The following is a 19,420-nucleotide window of genomic DNA, read 5'->3' as shown; positions in this document are numbered from 1 at the left end:
TTTGACGCATCCCCTTTTACTCTTCGCCTTGCTTGTTCTGCTCCCACCACACTGACTGCTGCTCCTCATGCAGAGGAGGCTCGCTCCCACTTAGTGCCTTTCCCTCCTCCTGGATGCTCTTCCCCTAGATATCGCCACTGCCTTTGATTTTCACCAAATAAGCCCCCTACTTAACATTCCCCCACTCTCAAGCCCCTCATTTTGCTTCATTTAATTTTTTTTGCATAGACTATCAGACTATATAATTCTTCTATCAGACTATATAATTAATTTCTTTATTATGCCTATTGTTTCTTCCCTATATTCCTTCCTCTCCTGCTGGAATGTACACTGCATAAGGACAGGATTCTGTTTTGTATCCTCTCCTGCTGGAATGTACACTGCATAAGGACAGGATTCTGTTTTGTTTACTGATGTATTGCAAGCCTCCAGAATGTTGCTGGGAACATAGTAGAGGCTTAATTTAAAAAATTTTAAATTTTAAAAAATTAATTTAAAAAATTAATTAATATTTAAAAAAATTTAAATTTTAAAAAATTAATTTAAAAAATTAATTAATATTTAAATAAGATACTCAGACAATGTAAATAGATTTTAAATGTAACTGAAAAACAGGTTGTTACTCAGAAACAACTGCAGATGGACTATCAGCACAGCAAACACTGCAAGGTCCTAGGAGTCAGGTATTTGGTTTCTGCAACACAGGTGGGATAAAGAGAATTAAAAATGTGCAGTGTGTGTATTTTCCTCAACTATTTCAAAGCTGATGAAATCATTCGCTTCTTCAAGTAATGAGTAGAAATCCCTAAATCAACCCTCTGAGGTAGGTTCTGTGATTAGCTGGGATTCCATGTTTAGGACGTAACATATGCCAGCCACACAGAAGGTACTTAGTAACCATCAGCTTTTATTGCTATTATGCTTTATATAAGTGCATATGCAATTTAATTAATTTTGAATAAATAGCTATGACTTCTATTTTTTATTGAAACCTCATAAACCTCATAAATTAAATAAACACTACAACATGCCCTACATTTCATCTGGCATTTAATTGTATGTCTGTTTTGGATTAAGAAACCTCATGCTTCAAAAACTCTGGTGAATTGCTTTAGTTTTTAAATCTTTGGACAAGGGTCAAGATATCATAGCTATCCACTTTACTCATGTGACGTGATGTGGTTGGAATTGGTCTTTGCAAGATCTGTGGTTCTCTTCTTTTTAAGGTGTGGGTGAATTCTGTCACGGAGATTACCAGTAATGACCTCTGTGCGGAAGATGGGGACTCGTCCCCACAGGACCTTGCTTACTGGGTCACTCCACCCAGCAACGGACATTTGGCGCTCAAGTCCTTTCCTGGCCGAAGCATCCAGAACTTCACCCAGGTTCAAATCAACAACGGTCAGCTAGTGTTTGTACACAATGGTATGTCATAGAGAAAAGCAATATGAAACTAAAATGTGTTTCTATCAGAGGTTAACATGATACGCAAACCTAATCTTTGCTGACTGAAAATCAAAAATCATCTAAAAACTCTTCAGACTATAATTTTTTAAAAAGTGACACATTTTGGTAAGGCTAATAATAGCTAACATTAAATCACCTTAACTCACATTATCATGTAAGGTCTGAGCTCAAATATAAGCTCCTCAGCCTTTTCCTGACCACCCACTAAAATAGTATTTCTTCTCTGTCAACCTTCATCGCTTACTCTGACCTGATATTTTAGTATAGATTGATTTGTTTATTTGGTTGTTGTTTGTCTTCTCCACTATAATATAAGTACTATAAGAGCAGGATCTTTGTTTTGTTCCCTCTTGTATCCTCAGCTCCTAGAACACTGCCTGGGACCTAGTAGGTGCTTAATAAAAAAGTGTTGAAAGAATGAAATAATATTGAATACCTATTATATGGCAGGTAATATTCCAGATGCTAGGGACACATTAGTGAACAAAACAAACATCTTTGTTAAATGAATGAACACATGAATGAATGAATGAATGACTGTAAGTGTATTTCTAGGAGACCCTGATATTAAAAGGCTTTTTTTCTCCCTTTGGTCAATAAATCAATAAGCCAACAGCCACTGTAAATCTGCACAAAGAGTGACCCAGCTTGGCTTTGTTTCCAGGCTGCCCTTGTCAGTGACCTGAGAGAGGCAACAGCCCACTCCCAGCTTGTAGTGGAAAATGGGAGGGAGCGTGGGCCAGGGTGCATGATGCGAAAGCTAAAATCATATCTTTTCAGCCATTTTAAATTATCTTCTTTGAAAACATAGTAAGTAAAGATTAAACATCTATATCCAAATGTGGTAATTTCCTGATTATCTTTGCAGTTAATACAAAGAATCCCCCAATAATCTGAACATAATTTACTACATGAATGCTCTCATCTAGTGGTTCCAAATCTAGGTGGCTTGGGGACCTGTGGAGTTAGTGTTATTGCAATAAGATCCCACATCTACACGCATCTATGTCAAAGCATTGTTTCTAGACTGAATGATATTTTCCACATATGTGTGTTCCTGTTTTTTAAATGTGAGCAGATGTGCTGACTAATAAAATACAATTCATTTAAAGAAGCACTGAATTGATAAGAGGTTTCCACCAATTATGTTTGGTTTTGATTAGTAGAAAGCAAAAGTCTAAGTAGTAGGTGAGGACCTAGAAATATTTTTATTTTTAGAAAAGGATCATATTTTCAAAATGAAGAGAACTGCTCTAGAGACTTGCGCAAGGGAAGTTTTGAATTTCTAAAACTCTACAGTTTGCAATGGAAAGGATGAATGAGTCTGGCACATGCTGGGCACCGCAGAAGTATAGTCACATGATCCATTTCATTTAATCTGCAGAAGTCCTCTGAGCCATTGGGAGTAATGACCCCATTTTAGAGATGAAGAAACTGAGGCTCAGAAAGATGTGAGGTGGTCTAACCCAGAAGGTGGGCTTTGTCTCCTAGGTGCCACCCAATGAAGACAAGAGTAGTTTGAAGAACTGGTTACTATTTGCAATGAAAGAGTCAAATAAAAATTAGCTCTCTGGATTAATTTATTTGTCAACTACCAGGTCCATATCTGCTCTTGGCGAGCAGAGGAAATAATTTCTCCCCAAAAAGCAGGAAGGAGAGTTAAAGGCAAGGTCTTTGAAAGCCAATCCATCACATTTTCTAAATGGATGTGGAGGCCGTAACAGCTCTCAAAGTGGCTGGATCCCAGCTACAGATGAGTCTGCTGCTGAAACCAGCTGGTTCTGCCTGCTACATCTGTCCATCAGCAGCCCCAAACAAAGGCTTAGGTTTAATTAGTCTCACTTAGCATTTTATATTTGCAAAGTGCTCTGCCATTAATCTAATTATATTCCACATAACGACCTAAGTAAGTTGATAAAGCCAAGATGTGAGAGGCTAAGTGATTTAAGGTTGCTCTTCTGAAAGTACTGTCAGGAAAATCTGAGGTTGAACAATAGAAAATTGCCTACTTTTATGTTTTCCTCCTTTCCTCTCTTTGGTCATAATTAGTATCATAGTTAGGGTATACCCAGTATGTTATTTTAATATTTGTTTTGATATAATTCCTTTTGATTCCATTTCCATTTTATTTCCAAATTCATGAAATGTTCAAGGTGCCTAGTGGCAGAAAACATACTCTCCCTAATTTTGTGTTTAGTTAAATACAACTTTCCAAGTGCTATTTCTAATAAAAACAAGCAAGCAAGCAAACAAACAAATCTGGTTGTGGGCCTTTGTGCAAAATTAGGTAGACTCAGAATTCTCTCTCTTTTTTAATGATGACTCTTGAATGTATTGGGATTTTTTTTTTAGAGTCTGTAACCTTTTTGTGAGGAATCCGAACTCTCAGGGTATGCTTCCATAACAGGGATTTGAGAGACTGTTAAGCCACGGCCAACCCCTTTATTAAATCATGTTATTAAGGGAGTACTTGTATGTAATTGCGGAGTCAGACCATGCCTTCTTTGTTCCTTGCCACATGTCCCTGAGGGCAACAAAGAGGACGTTTTTACCCATTACATGATGCAAAGACCTGTGGGCCTCCAGATTTACTGCTGGATGAACATTTTCAAAGGGTGACGGGAATGTGAACGTCAGGCTCTTTGCATTGTGATCTTGCCTGGTGTTTTGTGAGACAGATTGGTAAAACACTCCTGGGAAATGGATCGATAGGGGGCCTGTCTCAATGTCTGTTTTGCACAGAAGTTGATTTACACCTTTACTGATATTGCTAATGCCTGTAAGTGTGGGAGTAGAATTCTCTTGCAGGAATTTGAAAAAAGTGGGCCTGGATCTTTTCCCACCTTGCCCTTTTCCCTCTTAGCAGCAAACAGCCAGTTTGAAATAGATGAATAATTAGAAATTATTTTGTGGTTGGGGCTAGGTGTTATTTGCTTCCTGCTAGTTTTGATTTTCAGTATGATCCAGTGTTATCAAGATTTCAGAAATCGCTAGGGTGTGTGTGTGTTACTTGCATGCATTACTTTTACTGGTAAAAATTGATTCCAAATAATAAAAATGCAGGTAATGAATATTTTTTAAACTTTTTAAGAAATTTCTTGGAGGTACCATCTTTGCTTTCTTTTATTATAGCATGGGGAAGGGGGATGGGATATGCATTTTAGATCTTTATTGATGTGTTTGTAGCTTCATGTTTTGCTAATATTTGATTTGCTGAGCTCAGTGACTGTTAACACATTCTCCAATTGATAGGGGTTGCTTTGCAGAGGGATCAGGTGAGAGAGTGAAAGTGGGTAACTTTTGCAGAACAACCCAATTGACTAGAGTGTAATTTCTTCTTTTGAAGGAGCAATGTCAGGAGGCTTTAGTTTTCAAGTTACTGATGGTTTGAACTTTGCACCGCGACAAATTTTCAGCATCACAGCTCGAGCACTGATCATTAGCTTAGAAGTAAACAGAGGACTGAGCATCTTTCCAGGTAAGATTTTAACCTGAGTAAGTATTTGGGTTTAAGTGTTTTTCAATTTATTTAGAAAGTTCTTCCTGCATGGTATATACAGAGGGTGCCAAAAATTGTGTACACATTTTAAGAAAGCTGTATTAAAATTGTAATATTTGATATATACTGACAAAAGGTGAATACAAGTCATACGTATATATATTTTTGGCACCCCAGGTAGCATCATCTTTAACCATAGAGTGATACCAACAGTTATAAAGTCCCAGAAAAAATTCTTTCTTTGCAGGGACTTAGCAAAAGCAAGGCTGGGTCTTTCTGCCTCCTCTATGTCCCCTCTCCTGTTCCTCAGAAGAGGGCATGTCGGTAAAGGGTGATGGCAGAAGAAACCACTGCAGCCGACATCTTTATAGTCCATGTGTACTTTTTTCTTACTCTCTCCTTAGGGTCCTTAAAGAAGCAAGGAGAACCAGGCTCTGCGGTGACCATCTAGATCTTGGGGTTTTCTTTTTCTGAATATAAAAACCCTGTGCATCAGGGGACTGGGGGAATTTCATTAAGTGCTTGCTTCAGGGGCCTGCAGACTCCTGACTGCTGTTTGCCAAGAATCTCCGCCTGGCTGAGGTGGAAAGATCTAAGTCAGCATCTCTGACTCAATACCCTCTTTACAGGGCTAGGGAAAGATTTACCCAATGGCAGGGAATGTAATAAAAAAGGAGAGAAAAGAACTTAAACGTGCACAGGTATGCAGCCCAGGAAACAATAACATTTATATTTCAGTTAAAAAAGAAAGAAAAGCCCTGTCTGTGTATTGTAACTTGTTTAATTGATGTGCATTACCAGTAAAACACAGATAGAGAAAGACACTAATCATGTTATTAATTATGGTTACTCTAGCCAGTTGTTCTCAACCTCTGGAAAGCTTTTAGAAATACCAGTGCCTTCTACCAGTTGAATGAGGGTCTCTGAGAATGGGCTTGGCCATCATTAATTTTTTTAGTCCCAAGTAGTTCTGAAGTGCAGCCAGGATTGAGATCCACAGGGCTAGACACTGGACTAGTCTTTGAATCCTCACATATGTGTGAAGCAGGTAATAAATCCACAGGAAGCTGGCAGGACTTGTGGTTTAGAGAGATGATGTAACTTCGCTGGGCAACCAGTAAATGGCAGATGAAGCTCACGTGCTTCTCTAGTAGACCTAGAGGACAATAATTCTTTATAACTTAAAACAAACAAACAAACACAACAGAACGATGTTTAGGACAAATTTTCAAATTTTGAGTTGCCTTAAGCATTTGGGATCATGAAAAGAAACCTTATCAAAATCTAATTAAAGGTATGTTAACCCAGATTCTTCTATTCTAAAACCTTTTTATGTTCCATAATTTGTCTCTGAGAATAAGTGTGCTGCTTCTATTGATTTTTCAAGGTGATTAGGATACCATTTATTGTTTTAAAAAATAAGCAAACCAACTACTGCACCTTCGTCATCTGAAAAATATATCTATAAAAATAATGTTCTAAAATCAGAATAAATCTGATTGCTACAAAAGATTAAATACCTTTCCTCTATTCTGGCTAAACTCTGGATTAGTAAGTGAGGACGCTTGAATTGGATTACAGGGATGTTATAGACACTACGGCTTAGAAAGTTTGGAGTTTCTGGTGCCTGTTTTGCAGAATATTAGTTTAGCAAGAAGAATATATTAAAGGGGCCCAAATTCCCTTGTCGCCTCTGTGGAACTGTACCAAGCATATAGTTTTCATAGCCCTTTGTTTAACCTTTGGACACAGTCCCGAGTAACCAACTCCTTTCCCTTTCCAACGTGTCCCTTTCCAATCTGTCGTGCCCCGGCCGCCCCGAGTCTGAGAACTCTCCACAGGAATCTGTGCATTATCCTCAGATCTCAAAGTGAGCTGCTCCTACCACGTTAACTATTACTCTTGGTTACTGTGTTGCCCTCTATCCCCAGACAGAGGGGGACTTGTTTCAGCTTCAGCTCCTGGCCAGTCGGAAGGAAGCTAGATTTTCATGTCCATTTCTAGTAGGTGGCTCCTGCATTTGATAAAATCTCAACTTGGGTGGGTGTGGAAATGAGAACTGTGGAGTCAGAGATTTTCATGTTCAGGATGGCCTGTATGGGTTGCCTAGTTGTTCTTGGTGTTTTTCCTACCCTAACATTCCCAAGAAGCAGTGGCCCTCTCTGTTACATATTAGAACTCCCTGGTGGGGGTGTGATTCTGATGACTACATTTCCTTGTCCTCTTTCCTGGCTCCACCTGTTCTTCTCCAGCCACTTAAGGATGTTGGTGCTGGAACTGTGTAAAGCTGTGGGGGGTGATGATGACAGATGCCCCACTCTGCTTCTCCCCTCAGGACCTCCCCGCATTATGGTCTTGCTGGAAGGAGGCCCTGAGTGACCTTTGCCTCCCTCGTCTGTCAGCCAGCCCTGTGGCTGTGGGAGAAGGCAGGTATACTGTGTACCACCTCTGGGCATGATGCTGTGTCCACTATCAGCTACTGCTGCTCTAGTCAGACTCAAGTTGACCTATCTGTTCTGAAATATCAGGGAAAATCTATTCCTTTTTATAGAACTATAGATTTTTACAGAACTATAGTAGGAGAAAATCTATTCCAATTATAAAATAGGCATTAATATACGATTGATACCTGTGTTTTTATAGTGCTTTATATTTTTTATCTACTGCACTGGGATATTATAAGGCTGTAAATGAAATCATGTATATAAGAACAAGTTTTGATCATCCCCATCTGGCAGATAAGAAACACTGAGGCTTGGGAAGGCTTGAAGTCATGTAACTAACAGGAATCATAAGCCCCGAAACCGAGTAGTGCCAACTTCAACCGCAAGTCCTGCGCTTGAATCCCAGCCTCCTCTCCTTCCTGAGTGTCTGCGTTCCAGGGCTGTCTCTATTTTAGAATATCAGTTCCCTGAGAAGGGGGCCATCATGGCGGCTGCTTACTCTGTCTCCTTGATGTTAATGATGGATTGATGGACTCAACCGGGGAAATATGCATCGCAATTTAACAAACGGCAATGATTATGTAGAAATTTTGTGTGTTCTACCCTCTTGGGTTAGAGAAATATTGCAAGCCAGCATTAGTCAACATTTTATTTTTACTCACATTCATCCCATACCGATTGGACTTTTTCCACCAGCCTGGCTGACTTTGGCCATGCTGTTTTGCCTCCTTTGCATACTCAGTCTTAAAATATGGCCCTGGCTTGAGACTTGTAAGAATTTGTAGGCTGAGCCAAAATAATTATAAGAATACTTAGTGGGTGAATGTTTTAAGGTTAACCATAGCTTCCATACTCTGCCAAATTTGAAAGTCATTCTTTAACTCAGTTATTTTAAAGTAGGAAGGACTACAGTTGTAAAGGAACTTTTTGTGTGTGAACAAAGAAAAAAAATCTATACAATGTACATTTTCATTTTGTTATTTTTGTATTTACATATACATAAATATATATACACATGCATATATCTATAGATCTATATCTTTATATACACATACACACACACACATACATATGTTCTATTTCTTTCTGCATAATTTATTCCCCAGAAAGGAGTTTTGTAAACAGTTTTTCACCTTGAATGCTACTATTGAATGTACTTGTTTGTTTGTCTTTAGTAGTGGCATGTTGGAACATAGTGGCCTCAGGACCTAGTTTTTCTGCATATCCAAATTGTACTTGGCTCGTTTTACAGAGAGTGTTGAGGAGCTGACCTTGAGAGTTTTGTCAAACTGGTGTAGAATATAAGCTTACACAGCCCTAGAGTTAAGTAGCCCATTAGTGAACGGTATTCATAGCAAACTGTGTGACTTCACTACCCTTGGGGTTTGGTCATAATATGGAGGGAATCCTGTCTCACCAATGGGCCATCTGTCCTCCATGGTGGGAATTGAAGGAGAGAAAAAAGCAGAAAGAAATCACAGTGTGTTGCTGAAGGGTTTGGAGCAGAGATTTGTAAAAACTTTTAGTCAGCTTGTCTTGGAACACTGAATTAAATATTGTAAGACTTAGTGGGAGATAACCAAGAACTATAAGAAAAGATTGTCAATCCTCAAGGAAATAATTAAAGACTTACTAATTAGGGAATTAAGAGAATTATACTTAAGAGCACAGTAATCATGCAAAACATACTATGCTAAGTTTCTGGTGAGTGGGTCCAGGTTAGGTGCGTTACATGAATTCAGGGAACGGAATTTTCCCATAGACTGCAGTGGTTAGGGAGAGCTTATGGGCCAGACAGATCTTGAGCTCCCCCAGAATGAGTAGGATTTCGATGGATGGCAATGAAGAGGGGTGAGCATACAGAGAGGGCAGTATGACTGCAGAAGTGAAGACCAGGGAAGAGGAGGAGTGTGTTTGGAAGGTAGAGAGGAGACTCTGTTGGGTTTGTTGAATGAGTCATCACATTATTTCCTAACTCAAATATCATTTCAGTACTGAGCTCCAAGACGTATGGAACACTGACAGGCAATATAGTGTCAACTTTGAAAACACTTACCTCAGAGTCAGTGAACTGCGCTTTTGACCATTAGACAAGTAGCTTAAGCTCTCCAAACCTTATAACCCCTTCTTAGTGGTGTTGAAACAAATACATACTTCTTAGGATTATCATGATATCTAAAAGAAGGGCAGGGACAGTGTCTGTGCTATTTCCTGGTGTATCTCCACCCCTTATTGTAGGGCTTGTCACATATGGGACACTTGATAATATCTGTTACAGAAATATATCAAGTTTTCTAGCCTGATGACCATGCAACTCTTGCTGTTAAGGTGGTGGTTGTTTTTTTGCAAAATAAACACAATAGGATACAAGTATGTTTGAAAAATGCTGTATTTAAAAGGAGGATAAAACAGATTTCTTTATTCCAAGACTTAGATTCTTTAACATGCTGATTTACTTTTCGAATCTCCAAGAGGCGCATATGGAGTGAGGGCTTGCCAAACAGGTAAGATTATAGATAAAGTTATAGAGCCCTTTTATTACTACTGAACCTCTTGTAGGATAGTGAGTCTGTGGAAATGATTTAGGTGGGACCTTAGAGAAATCCTTCCCAACTTAAGTGCCTGGAGCTCATTGATGAAAATAGCAATGGCTTGGATGAAATGAGGTGAGTGGGGGAAAAGGATGTTTGGCGTTTGGTGAATTGGGCTGAGGGATAAGAGATGCTTGTCAGGCAGTTGTCTTCCTGACTGACCATGCCCAGAGTGACTGCTGAATAGGAAATAAACCCTAAGTACCATCCTGGGTTAGGTAGCTCGATGAGAAAATGAAGGGTTGATGTATTCTGGCTGAGAGAAAAGAACTCTTAGCCAGGAACATCTCTAGTGGGTCCTCTATTCCAAGAAGTTAAGATAAATTTAGTTTAGTTTTTTTTTTTTTAAAGAGTCTCCCTTACCCACTACCTGCCAAAGGTAACCCTAGAGATGAAGGAATAAGTATAAAGCTAGGGTCCTTTATAAGAGGGAAATAGTTAAGAAGGCACAGTGAGGAAAAGTTCCAAAGAAAAACTGAAGATGGAGAAGTTGGCTGTTGGGGTGCCCAGAGACTGTACACATAAGAGACATAATTCACTTGACAGGAAGTGGGGCCCTACCTTGGTCTCAGTTATGACTTTATGTAACACTGTCTAAGAGTACAGCATATTTTCTCGTGGCCTCCCTGGGGTGACCTCTGATCCCAGACCCCTAACTCCAGAAGTTGGAAGGCGTAATTTAGCAATTGCAAAAATTTTCTTGAGGAAGCTTCACACTGTTTTCCAAAATGGCCGTACCAGTTTACACTCCTACCAACAGTGCACAAGGGTTGCCTTTCCTCCACATCATCGCCAGCATTTGTGATCTCTTGTCTTTTTGATCATAGCCATTCTAACAGGTGTGAGGTGATATCTCATTGTGGTTTGGCTTTGCATTTCCCTGATGATTAGAGATGTTGAGAATCTTTTCATGTACCTGTTGGTCATTTGCATGTTTTCTTTGGAGAAATGTCTGTTTAGTTCCTTTGCCCATTTTTAAATTGAATTATATGAGTTCTGTGTATACTTTGGATATCAACCCCTTACTGAGTATGTGGTTTACAAATATTTTCTCCCATTCCATAGGCTACCTTTTAATTTTGTCGATGGTTTCCTTCACTGAGGAGAAGCTTTTCAGTTTGATGTAGTCCCACTTGTTTATTTTTTCTTTTGTTGTTAGGCATTTGAAATAGAGTTTCCAAATTGAAGATGCAGAACAATCCTTGTGTGGATGGAAATCTTCCAGACCCAAAACTGGCTTCCCCCTGCATTAGCTGTAGTCGAGGTTCTGCTTTTAAGCACCTAATGTGGTTTAAACACTGCAATTGGTGGCCCTAACTCTCTAAGGCTACAATGGCTGAGTAAGGGAAAGCAAAATGGGCATCATTCAGGAGACTTATTGGGTGGTTTACTCAGCTTCATAAGTTTATAAAATGCCTATTCTAAGGGCTACCCTGTGCAAGGCCTAATGCTGAAGCCCGTTAGCAAGGGCTACCACAGGAAGATTCTGGGCCAGGATGACTATGTGAATCTCTTCCTCACCTGCCGCCTGTAAGGTTGGGGATATTCCCTAAATCAGTGCAAAGTAAAAGGATATGTACGCCAACCCTGTGCTCCTCAAATTGTGGTCTGCAGGCCTTCTGGTCTCTGTGAACTGATACGTTAGAGGAAATACTTAGAAAATTTTATAGCAATTTGATATTGCTGTGACATTTTATTGTGTTTTATAAAATTATTGGTTCACAACGGATTGGGAGGGGAAACACTGATTCTTCACCACAGAGCATTTGAGAAATACTGCTCTAACCTGAATGTCTCCGAGCCTTTCTGGCTTTGGTTGCCAGTGAGGTCACATTAGTACACAAAACCACGTGACACTGGTTCTCCCCCCCTTGGCATTCACACAGGCTGTCTCCTTCCACAGTGTCTGTGCAACCTCCATGTCTAGGGTCCTCTGGAGCGTCTCACGTTGGTTCAAAAGTCATCCTCTCCCCCAAAAGGTGTCCACAGGTGGATGTCCATTGAACATACTGGAAGCCACCAACAGCCTAGGACTCCTCTGGTCTCCCAGGGAGGCACTGTGTCCTCTGCACTCAGTGCACACAGCCTGCTTCCCCTTCCTGAGCTGGATGCCCAGCTGGGTGCCACACATACTGGCATTGCCTTCTTTCTCTAGGATCTGTTAGACACACAGGCCAGGTGGGGGCTGAGGAGCCCATCTCATTTGATTTTCCTCCTTTGTTTCTAGCTTCAGTAGCAAATCATGACCATAAATAGCCCCTCACAGCCCAATTATACGCTAGAGCTAGCTGCTCCCCCCATTCGTAACTGTGTGTTTTCCAGAGTTTCCAGGGGTTTATAAAGATCATTTGATTAATCAGCAGCCTTCATATACTTTATACTTACACTCGTGTTTTAATCTTTACTTAGGTTCCATGAAGCCCCTTTCCTCTCGTAACCTGAGAGCTGTGACCAATGACATGGGCAGTGCAGGAAACAGAACTATAACTTTCACGGTCGTAAATTCCCCTAGACTTGGGAAGCTGGTGCGAGTAAATCCTGACAACAGCACTGAGGATGTGTCCATGTTTACGCAGGAGCTGGTGAGTCCTGACGTCTGTCTGTGCAGCTGGGCTGGGCTGAGCGTCTCTGCAGAGCAGCCCTCCGCATTCATCTTCATCCTGTTAAGCTAAGCAGACGTATCCCTTTGCTCTGGCAGTTACTCATTTCACTGTACTGGTTGTAAAATCGGACACTGTAGTGAGCACAGATGAGAAACCATCGTCAGAAGACATTAAGCAAATTCAAATTGTGTGTCTAATACATAAAAAGGGATCCTTTCGTCACTAAAGACTGATTGAAAAGCATAGCTGCAGGAATAAATTAAAAGCATAATTGCAAGAGTAAATCTACACGATATGTCAGTGTACATTTATATTTAAGATATATGCATTATTTCCTATATCATAGTTATATATGTGTATATAAATATGTATGTATAGGTGTGTATTTAATCTGTATCTAGAAGCATCTGTTTTAAACTTTTCTGGTACTTTACCACCATCACTACCCACACACCTTTGTATTTAAATAGATAAGCCTTTAAACCTTTTGATATTCTTTTCCTTTTTCATCCCAGAAATCTGTCTGACTGGACATATTTGCTTATATGTGATCTCATTTTCTAAACATCTATATTTTCAAATGGTCTTCTTACATATAACTATTTCTCATTTTCCATTCAACCTCCTTCTTTCATTCTTGAACAGTGTGGACAAGGATCTGACAGCTGATTCGGCTGCAGCGTTTTACACGACTAAGGAATTTAAAAACCCAAAGTCAGATTTAGAGGAAATCACAAGAGTGTCTGCCTTTAACCTTTGAGCCATTTCTCTTCACTGTGATGTGGCAGGATTGCATTTGGCTCTTGCTTTGCAACTGCCTTTGTCTGGATGCCTTTACAGGAGCAGATCATGAGGCTAGCAAAAGCTCTGGATGTGATACTGAAAAGAGGAAGTATAAATTCTCTAGTTCCCAGATGCACTTTGAAGGAAGAACAAAAGGACTAGAATGAAAACTACATTCTGAGGGGAGCTTAATGTGCCTGATGGCATCAAAACTCACCCAAGGTCAGTTGCATTTTGAACCCTGGCAAGAATGATACCAGTCACATAAAGATGCCTTGGCTCTAGCCCTCGTTTTAAAACAAGAAATTGATGATGATTACTTAAAGCATTAGTTTCCACGACTTTCCTTTGCAAATATATAATATTTTAAAATAATATGGTCTATATAGGCATTAGTGGATATGGTAGCCAGGATCCACCAGGTTTTGCTGCAGTAACACACTCCCAAATCTCAATGCCGACAATGACAAGTTTATTTCTCACGTGTATTGATTGTATATAGGCTGTGGGTTGTCGGTGTGTCTCTCCTTTATTCCAGCATCTAAGTTGAAGGAGCAGCCTCTCTCTTGGGTGTTGCTCTATTTGTAACAGAGAGAAAAGCAGTGATGGTGGAACCATGTGATGACTCTTAAAGTTTGTGCTCAGAAGTGCTGTGTAGCACTTATGCTCACATCTCATTGACTAAAGAAAGTCACATGAGCAAGGCTGAAGTCAACGGGTGGAGGAGAATGTCACAAGGAGGAGGCGCTGAATAATTGGAACAATAGAACAACCTACCACAATGGGCTAGCCTGATGATCTGAAAACTGTTTATAATAATACATTTAGAGTACATTTTCCTATGAAAACAAACCACCTTTAGAATATAACACATTTGTAAACAGGAATTAAAACTCCAAGCTAGTTATTAGGCCCTAGGGTAGGAGGCAAAGTCTTGATTCATTAAAATCCAATTATTTTCAGGTTTTATTTTTCTTCTCATTATTGCTTCTACTTTAAAGACCAAGAAAACATATGAACAATGGTGTATTAACAATGGCAGATGTTAGCTGGAGCAAGCAATGTATTACACGGGGGCTCAAGACTGTAAGGGGCCTGCATAGAGGTGTCTCAGAAGAGGGGCCTTGACCGAAATGTTGGTCCTTGTGGGGACAGGGGCAGGTTCCAGTGTGAAAGCACAACCTGGGCGGTGCCACTGCCACCAGTCAGGCATGGTGAGAGAAGAGTTTCCTTCTCCTTTTCAAATGGACCAGCTGTACGGCTCTTCTCACGATACACAGCCCTTTACTCCCCAAAGCATGCACTCCTGTGCCCAGGCCTGGCCCCGCGCTTTGACTCAGAGGACAAAGGAGAGCTCCTTTTATTATATACAAGGCATCAGGCTGTGTATTCTATGCGAGGACACCCCTGATGTAATGGTTTCTGTCTCCGTAAAACAGCTTTGGGCCTGGATGGGGCACTTCATCCTTGGGCAGAGCTCAGGCAGGAGGCAGAATGAGGCCTGGGGGAGTGAGTCAGAGCAAGGAGGCCTTGGAAGGAAGATATATTCAGAGTCTATAGAAATTCGGCTCAGCAGCCCAAACTCTCCGTGTCTGTGGAGTGAGCGTGGAGAGAGCATATAATTTAGGAGGCAGGTGCCCTGTCACTGCTCCTTGATCTACTGCTGACCACTCATGACTGAGGACACTCCCTTGGCCAAAGTCAGAAGATCTGGATTAGCTCTGTGAGGTAGGGCAAATTGCGTATTTTTTAAACCTTGGTTTCCTCATCTGTAAAGTGGAGGAAATGACAGTAATGATAATTAAAACCATTTACCATGTCCTCGGCGTTGCTCAAGCTTTTTTTTATGTTACTCAATATCTTACTCGATAGGCTTGGATCCTTTAGCACAGGGAAGTTAAGCAACTTGCACACAGTTACACAGCTCAGAAATAGCAGAGTCAGGATTTGAACCCAGGGCTTTGACTCTAGGTCATGCTTCTATCTGCTATGCTATACTTTCCTCTTGGAGTCTGTAATGGATTAATGCAGGTAATGAATACAAAAAAAGCTTAGCTCACTGCCCCACATGTAGCAGACACTAAATTCATGGTAGCTAAGCCTGCTGTTATTATCTTTTGGTTTTGGAAATGTGAGCGGTTCCCTTCCTCTGTCAGTAACCAAAAGACTAGTTTCACAGGGGCAGGCAATTTTTCTGGGACACGGGAATAGCTGCTGTGTTTACCCTCAAGTGCTATAGTGATTAAATGAATGGAAATGAGGTCATTAGAGAACGATATTTGCTTCACCCTGTAACCTACTTATTGTTGCCCTTTGGGGGAGAGTCCCTGGTGTTCTAGAATACATTTCCCTGAGTGATGGCACGAGGAGGGGGCTGAGGGAAATGTCAGGGGGCTTTGGGGCCTGGATGGGGCACTTCATCCTTGGGCAGAGCACAGGCTGGAGGCAGAATGAGGCCTGGGGCTGGGGGAGTGAGTCAGAACAAGGAGGCCTTGGAAGGACTCCTCCCAGATCAGGTGAGAGCTGCTGTAGCAAATTTGAGGTGTTATTACAGAATATGTTTCGTGAAATTTCTATGAATGCATTTCATTGAAATAGCCTGTCTCCCCTTCTACTTCAGGAGTCATAAAAAATATCAGTAATGTACTTGGAGGAGGGGGTGTGCAGAGAAAACTGTAAGGATATAAACCAAAATGCTAACCCTGGCTCTTTTCAGTGTGCGTGTTTTTCTGAGTGTGAAAGTAACATATTCTTATTGTAAAATACAATTAGAAAACATTAAAGCATTAAATTTGGATTGAGAAAGAGCAGGGATCATCAGTAAATTCAGTACAATTGGTGTTAACCTGAAGGTATTCCAATTGTGTTTAGCTTGTTTGTTCAAAAATGTACATTTTTGTTTATGACCTGGGAAGAGAAAGAAATTTATTTATCGTCCTGATTTTCCCCTCTCCAGATCCTGTCTCCTTTTTTCACATGAAAATGGAATGTGACTCTTTTCCTAAAATTTGCAGTTTTGTGGCCTCTGTCAAATAAAACCCTTGTCAACTCTCAGCCGTTTTATGATGGCTCCGATTACTTCCCAGCAGCTCCAGAACATTTGCTAAATAAAAGAAATGGTGGGACAGATTTTGGAGGTGGTGAAGATGATCAAAACCTCTTCCCTGAAATTGCTTAATGAAGACATTTATTGAGCACATACTATGTGCTTTGATTAGTTCTCTTCAGTTTGGTTGGTGAAAAGACATATTACTCAGGCAATAGTTTCAGTTTTAAAAGGTTCAGAACTACTGAGCCACGTTCACATACTCAAATGGCTTTAAATATTTTTTGGCTTTCTAGACCAGTTTTTCTAATTTCAGGTCAGTTCCAGCCAATAACCTGCTAAGTGTCCAACTGGGAAAGAGTTTTAGGCAGTTGATTGTGGAGTCCTCTTTCACACCTTTACCTTAAAAGACTAAATTGTTTCCAGACCTTTACCACTCTCAGATGGGGGAGGAAAAACCACTGTATCATTTGCTCGTAAAAACCCACACCCTTTTTTGCTTTTTATAGAGAAATAGCTTATGAAGGAAATCTAGACAGCATCCATTATGCTTAAAATCATACTTTGGCAAAATAATTGTGGGGAAAACATTTATTATGTTATAGCTCAAAATATTTTCTTATTCCGGAATAAGAAAATTCACTGCTTTTTAAAGCCATACCATGACAACCTACCAAGATAAACAAGTAGCATTCTTGTTTTTCACCATAATATTGGATCTGCCTAAATGGGAAAAGCTAAACCACAAAAACTTGTGCTGAAAATCTCATATCCTGAAGAATTAAACATAAGAATACACAGAAGAGGTGAATCATCACATTTTAAAATGAAATGAAAGCTTTTTACAAATTTAGAGAAATTTTTGTTTATTTCAAAGAATGTATGAACAAAGTAAGAACTGAGTTCTATAAGGCACTAATCTCTTCCAAGTAGAGCACGAGGTTAATTGAGTGATTTGCATTCCAGTGCTTGTTTAGATAATTTAGAATCATTAAAAAGCAAAGTGTTCTGGTTTGGGGGTTTATGACGCCTAGCCTTTTTTCTTTTCCATAAAGCTAGTAATTGCATTGTAGCCATTGTGCTGTTGTGGATGGAATGTCACCCATCTTGTCTCTGTTTGCTGCTGAAAGACAAATACTGGTTTCCAGGGCCACATAAATGCAATTGATTGCATTAAAAGAAATAATGCAATCAATTCTGGGATATGAACTTTGTCTAATTACCTCTTTTCCCAGAATCTGGATTTATTGCTCAAGACAACACTTACACTTGATGCAATGAGGAACACTTCCCATAGGATAGAATTAATTTATTACAACTTAATGGAGAGGACAGTGGGATCATTAAACTTTGGCCCTTTGCGTTTCTGAGCAAGGAAGGATGCGTGTCTTTGTGCAGTGCTCACTCCTGCCCATGCTTACCCCTGCTTTTCTGGGGTCTCTTGAGTAGCCAGCTCAATAGCCACTAGACTCAGTCATCATTTTGGATATTTTCCACCAGTTTGTTGTTTTGGCAATTTTGATTTTGCCAGTACAGTTCACTGAATTATGTGCAAACCTGTTTTTCATGTGTAGAAATTACTGTATGCAATTTCTAGGTGTCATTCAGTCACCTATTCATTGTTCAAACTGGCAATTGGCTGATGAGTCCTGGTCCAATGGCTTAGAATAACCAAAAAATGTATCTTTCTCTTTGAACTGTTGGCTGTTTTCTTTGAAAAAGCAATAGAACCAATTCCCATTTCAGTGGGAGGAATTTATCCTTTCTCCTTGTATTAATTTTCTATGGCTGCTGTAATAAATTACCACAAACTTGGGGGCTTAAAATAGCAAAAATTTATTCTCTCAGAGTTCTGGAGGCCAGAAGTCTGAACTGCATTTCACTGGTTTGGAATCAAGGTATCAGCAGGGCCCTGGTCACCATGGAGATGCTCGGGGAGAATTCCTTTCTTGCCTCTTCCAGTTTCTGGTAGCTGCCAGCATTCCTTGGCATGTGGCCGCATCACTCCAATATCTGCCTCCAAGGTCCCATTGCTTTCTCCTCTCCTGTCTGTGTCAAATATCCGTCTGCCTCCCATTTGTAAGAGTGCAAGTGATTGCGGTTATGATCCACCTTGATAATCCAGGATAATCTTCCCTTCTTAAGATCCTTAACTTAATCACATCTATAAAATCTTTGCTATGCAAGATAACATTCCTAAATTCAAGGGATTAAGACCTGATATCTTTCTTTTGGGGGCGGGGGGCAGCTTTAGACTGCTACACTCATGTATAACAGAAGCAAGATATCGCATACTATCTTCTGCTGTTTCCCAATGAATCACCTTTTACATGATCTTATTTGGTAGTTTTATTAAAGGTCTACATGTAATGGCATAAGGCCCCTGAGTATCTATGATTACTTCTATATAAATGAGGATTTGGACCTCTCTGCCAGATAGAGCTATAGAAAAATATATTGCTGGGCGCCTTAAAAAACGTTTTGTTTTAGTATTTTTATGCAGAGCCTGACCCAGTCATGGAAGCACATGAGCCACAACTTCTTGGATAATTATTTGGACCTTGTTTTCAGCTGCTTATTTCTAGCTGGAGATTTCACCATTTAGGAATGTAGGTTTCCTAAAATGCTTCTTCTATCCATTCCTATTAAGGGGAATCACACCTAGGACTTAACTGAGCCCCACTTTATATAGTCTGATACCTGCAGCTTTAAGCTGTGGCCCCAGACTTCTGACCTCTTCTGGGAACCTTGAACTCTGTGCTTGGCTACCCTCAGCAAACATGGTGGTGCCAGTCATGGTAGAAATAAGAAAGGGCACAGAGAGGGGGGTCTTCTCTCTGAGCTCAGCCTTCAGGAGCACAGGATCTTGTCTTGGGAATCTTAGCTTTTAGGATTTTTTGGTAAACCCACATGGAATCTTGGAGACTTTACCTTTTTGAATCATTTGACTTTCTGTAATCTCCTGTCCAAATAAATATCTGCCTAAG

The 19,420-nt window shown here is 40.2% G+C and overlaps 1 protein-coding gene across 1 annotated transcript in view; it reads left to right on the top strand.

Annotated features, from left to right (window-relative positions):
* Positions 1–19,420, top strand: part of LOC117025366 (chondroitin sulfate proteoglycan 4-like) — a 55,455-nt gene that overhangs the window by 25,704 nt on the left and 10,331 nt on the right. Inside the window, exons 6-8 of the mRNA XM_033111277.1 lie at positions 1,227–1,425; positions 4,814–4,945; positions 12,411–12,583. Of these exons, the coding sequence (XP_032967168.1) occupies positions 1,227–1,425; positions 4,814–4,945; positions 12,411–12,583 (504 nt within the window). The remainder of the gene's footprint in view (positions 1–1,226; positions 1,426–4,813; positions 4,946–12,410; positions 12,584–19,420) is intronic.

This window comes from Rhinolophus ferrumequinum, chromosome 7 (assembly GCF_004115265.2).
Source record: "Rhinolophus ferrumequinum isolate MPI-CBG mRhiFer1 chromosome 7, mRhiFer1_v1.p, whole genome shotgun sequence".
NCBI lineage: Eukaryota > Metazoa > Chordata > Mammalia > Chiroptera > Rhinolophidae > Rhinolophus > Rhinolophus ferrumequinum.
Note: the sequence above shows the minus strand (reverse complement) of the source record. Positions and strands in the feature narration are given on the sequence as shown.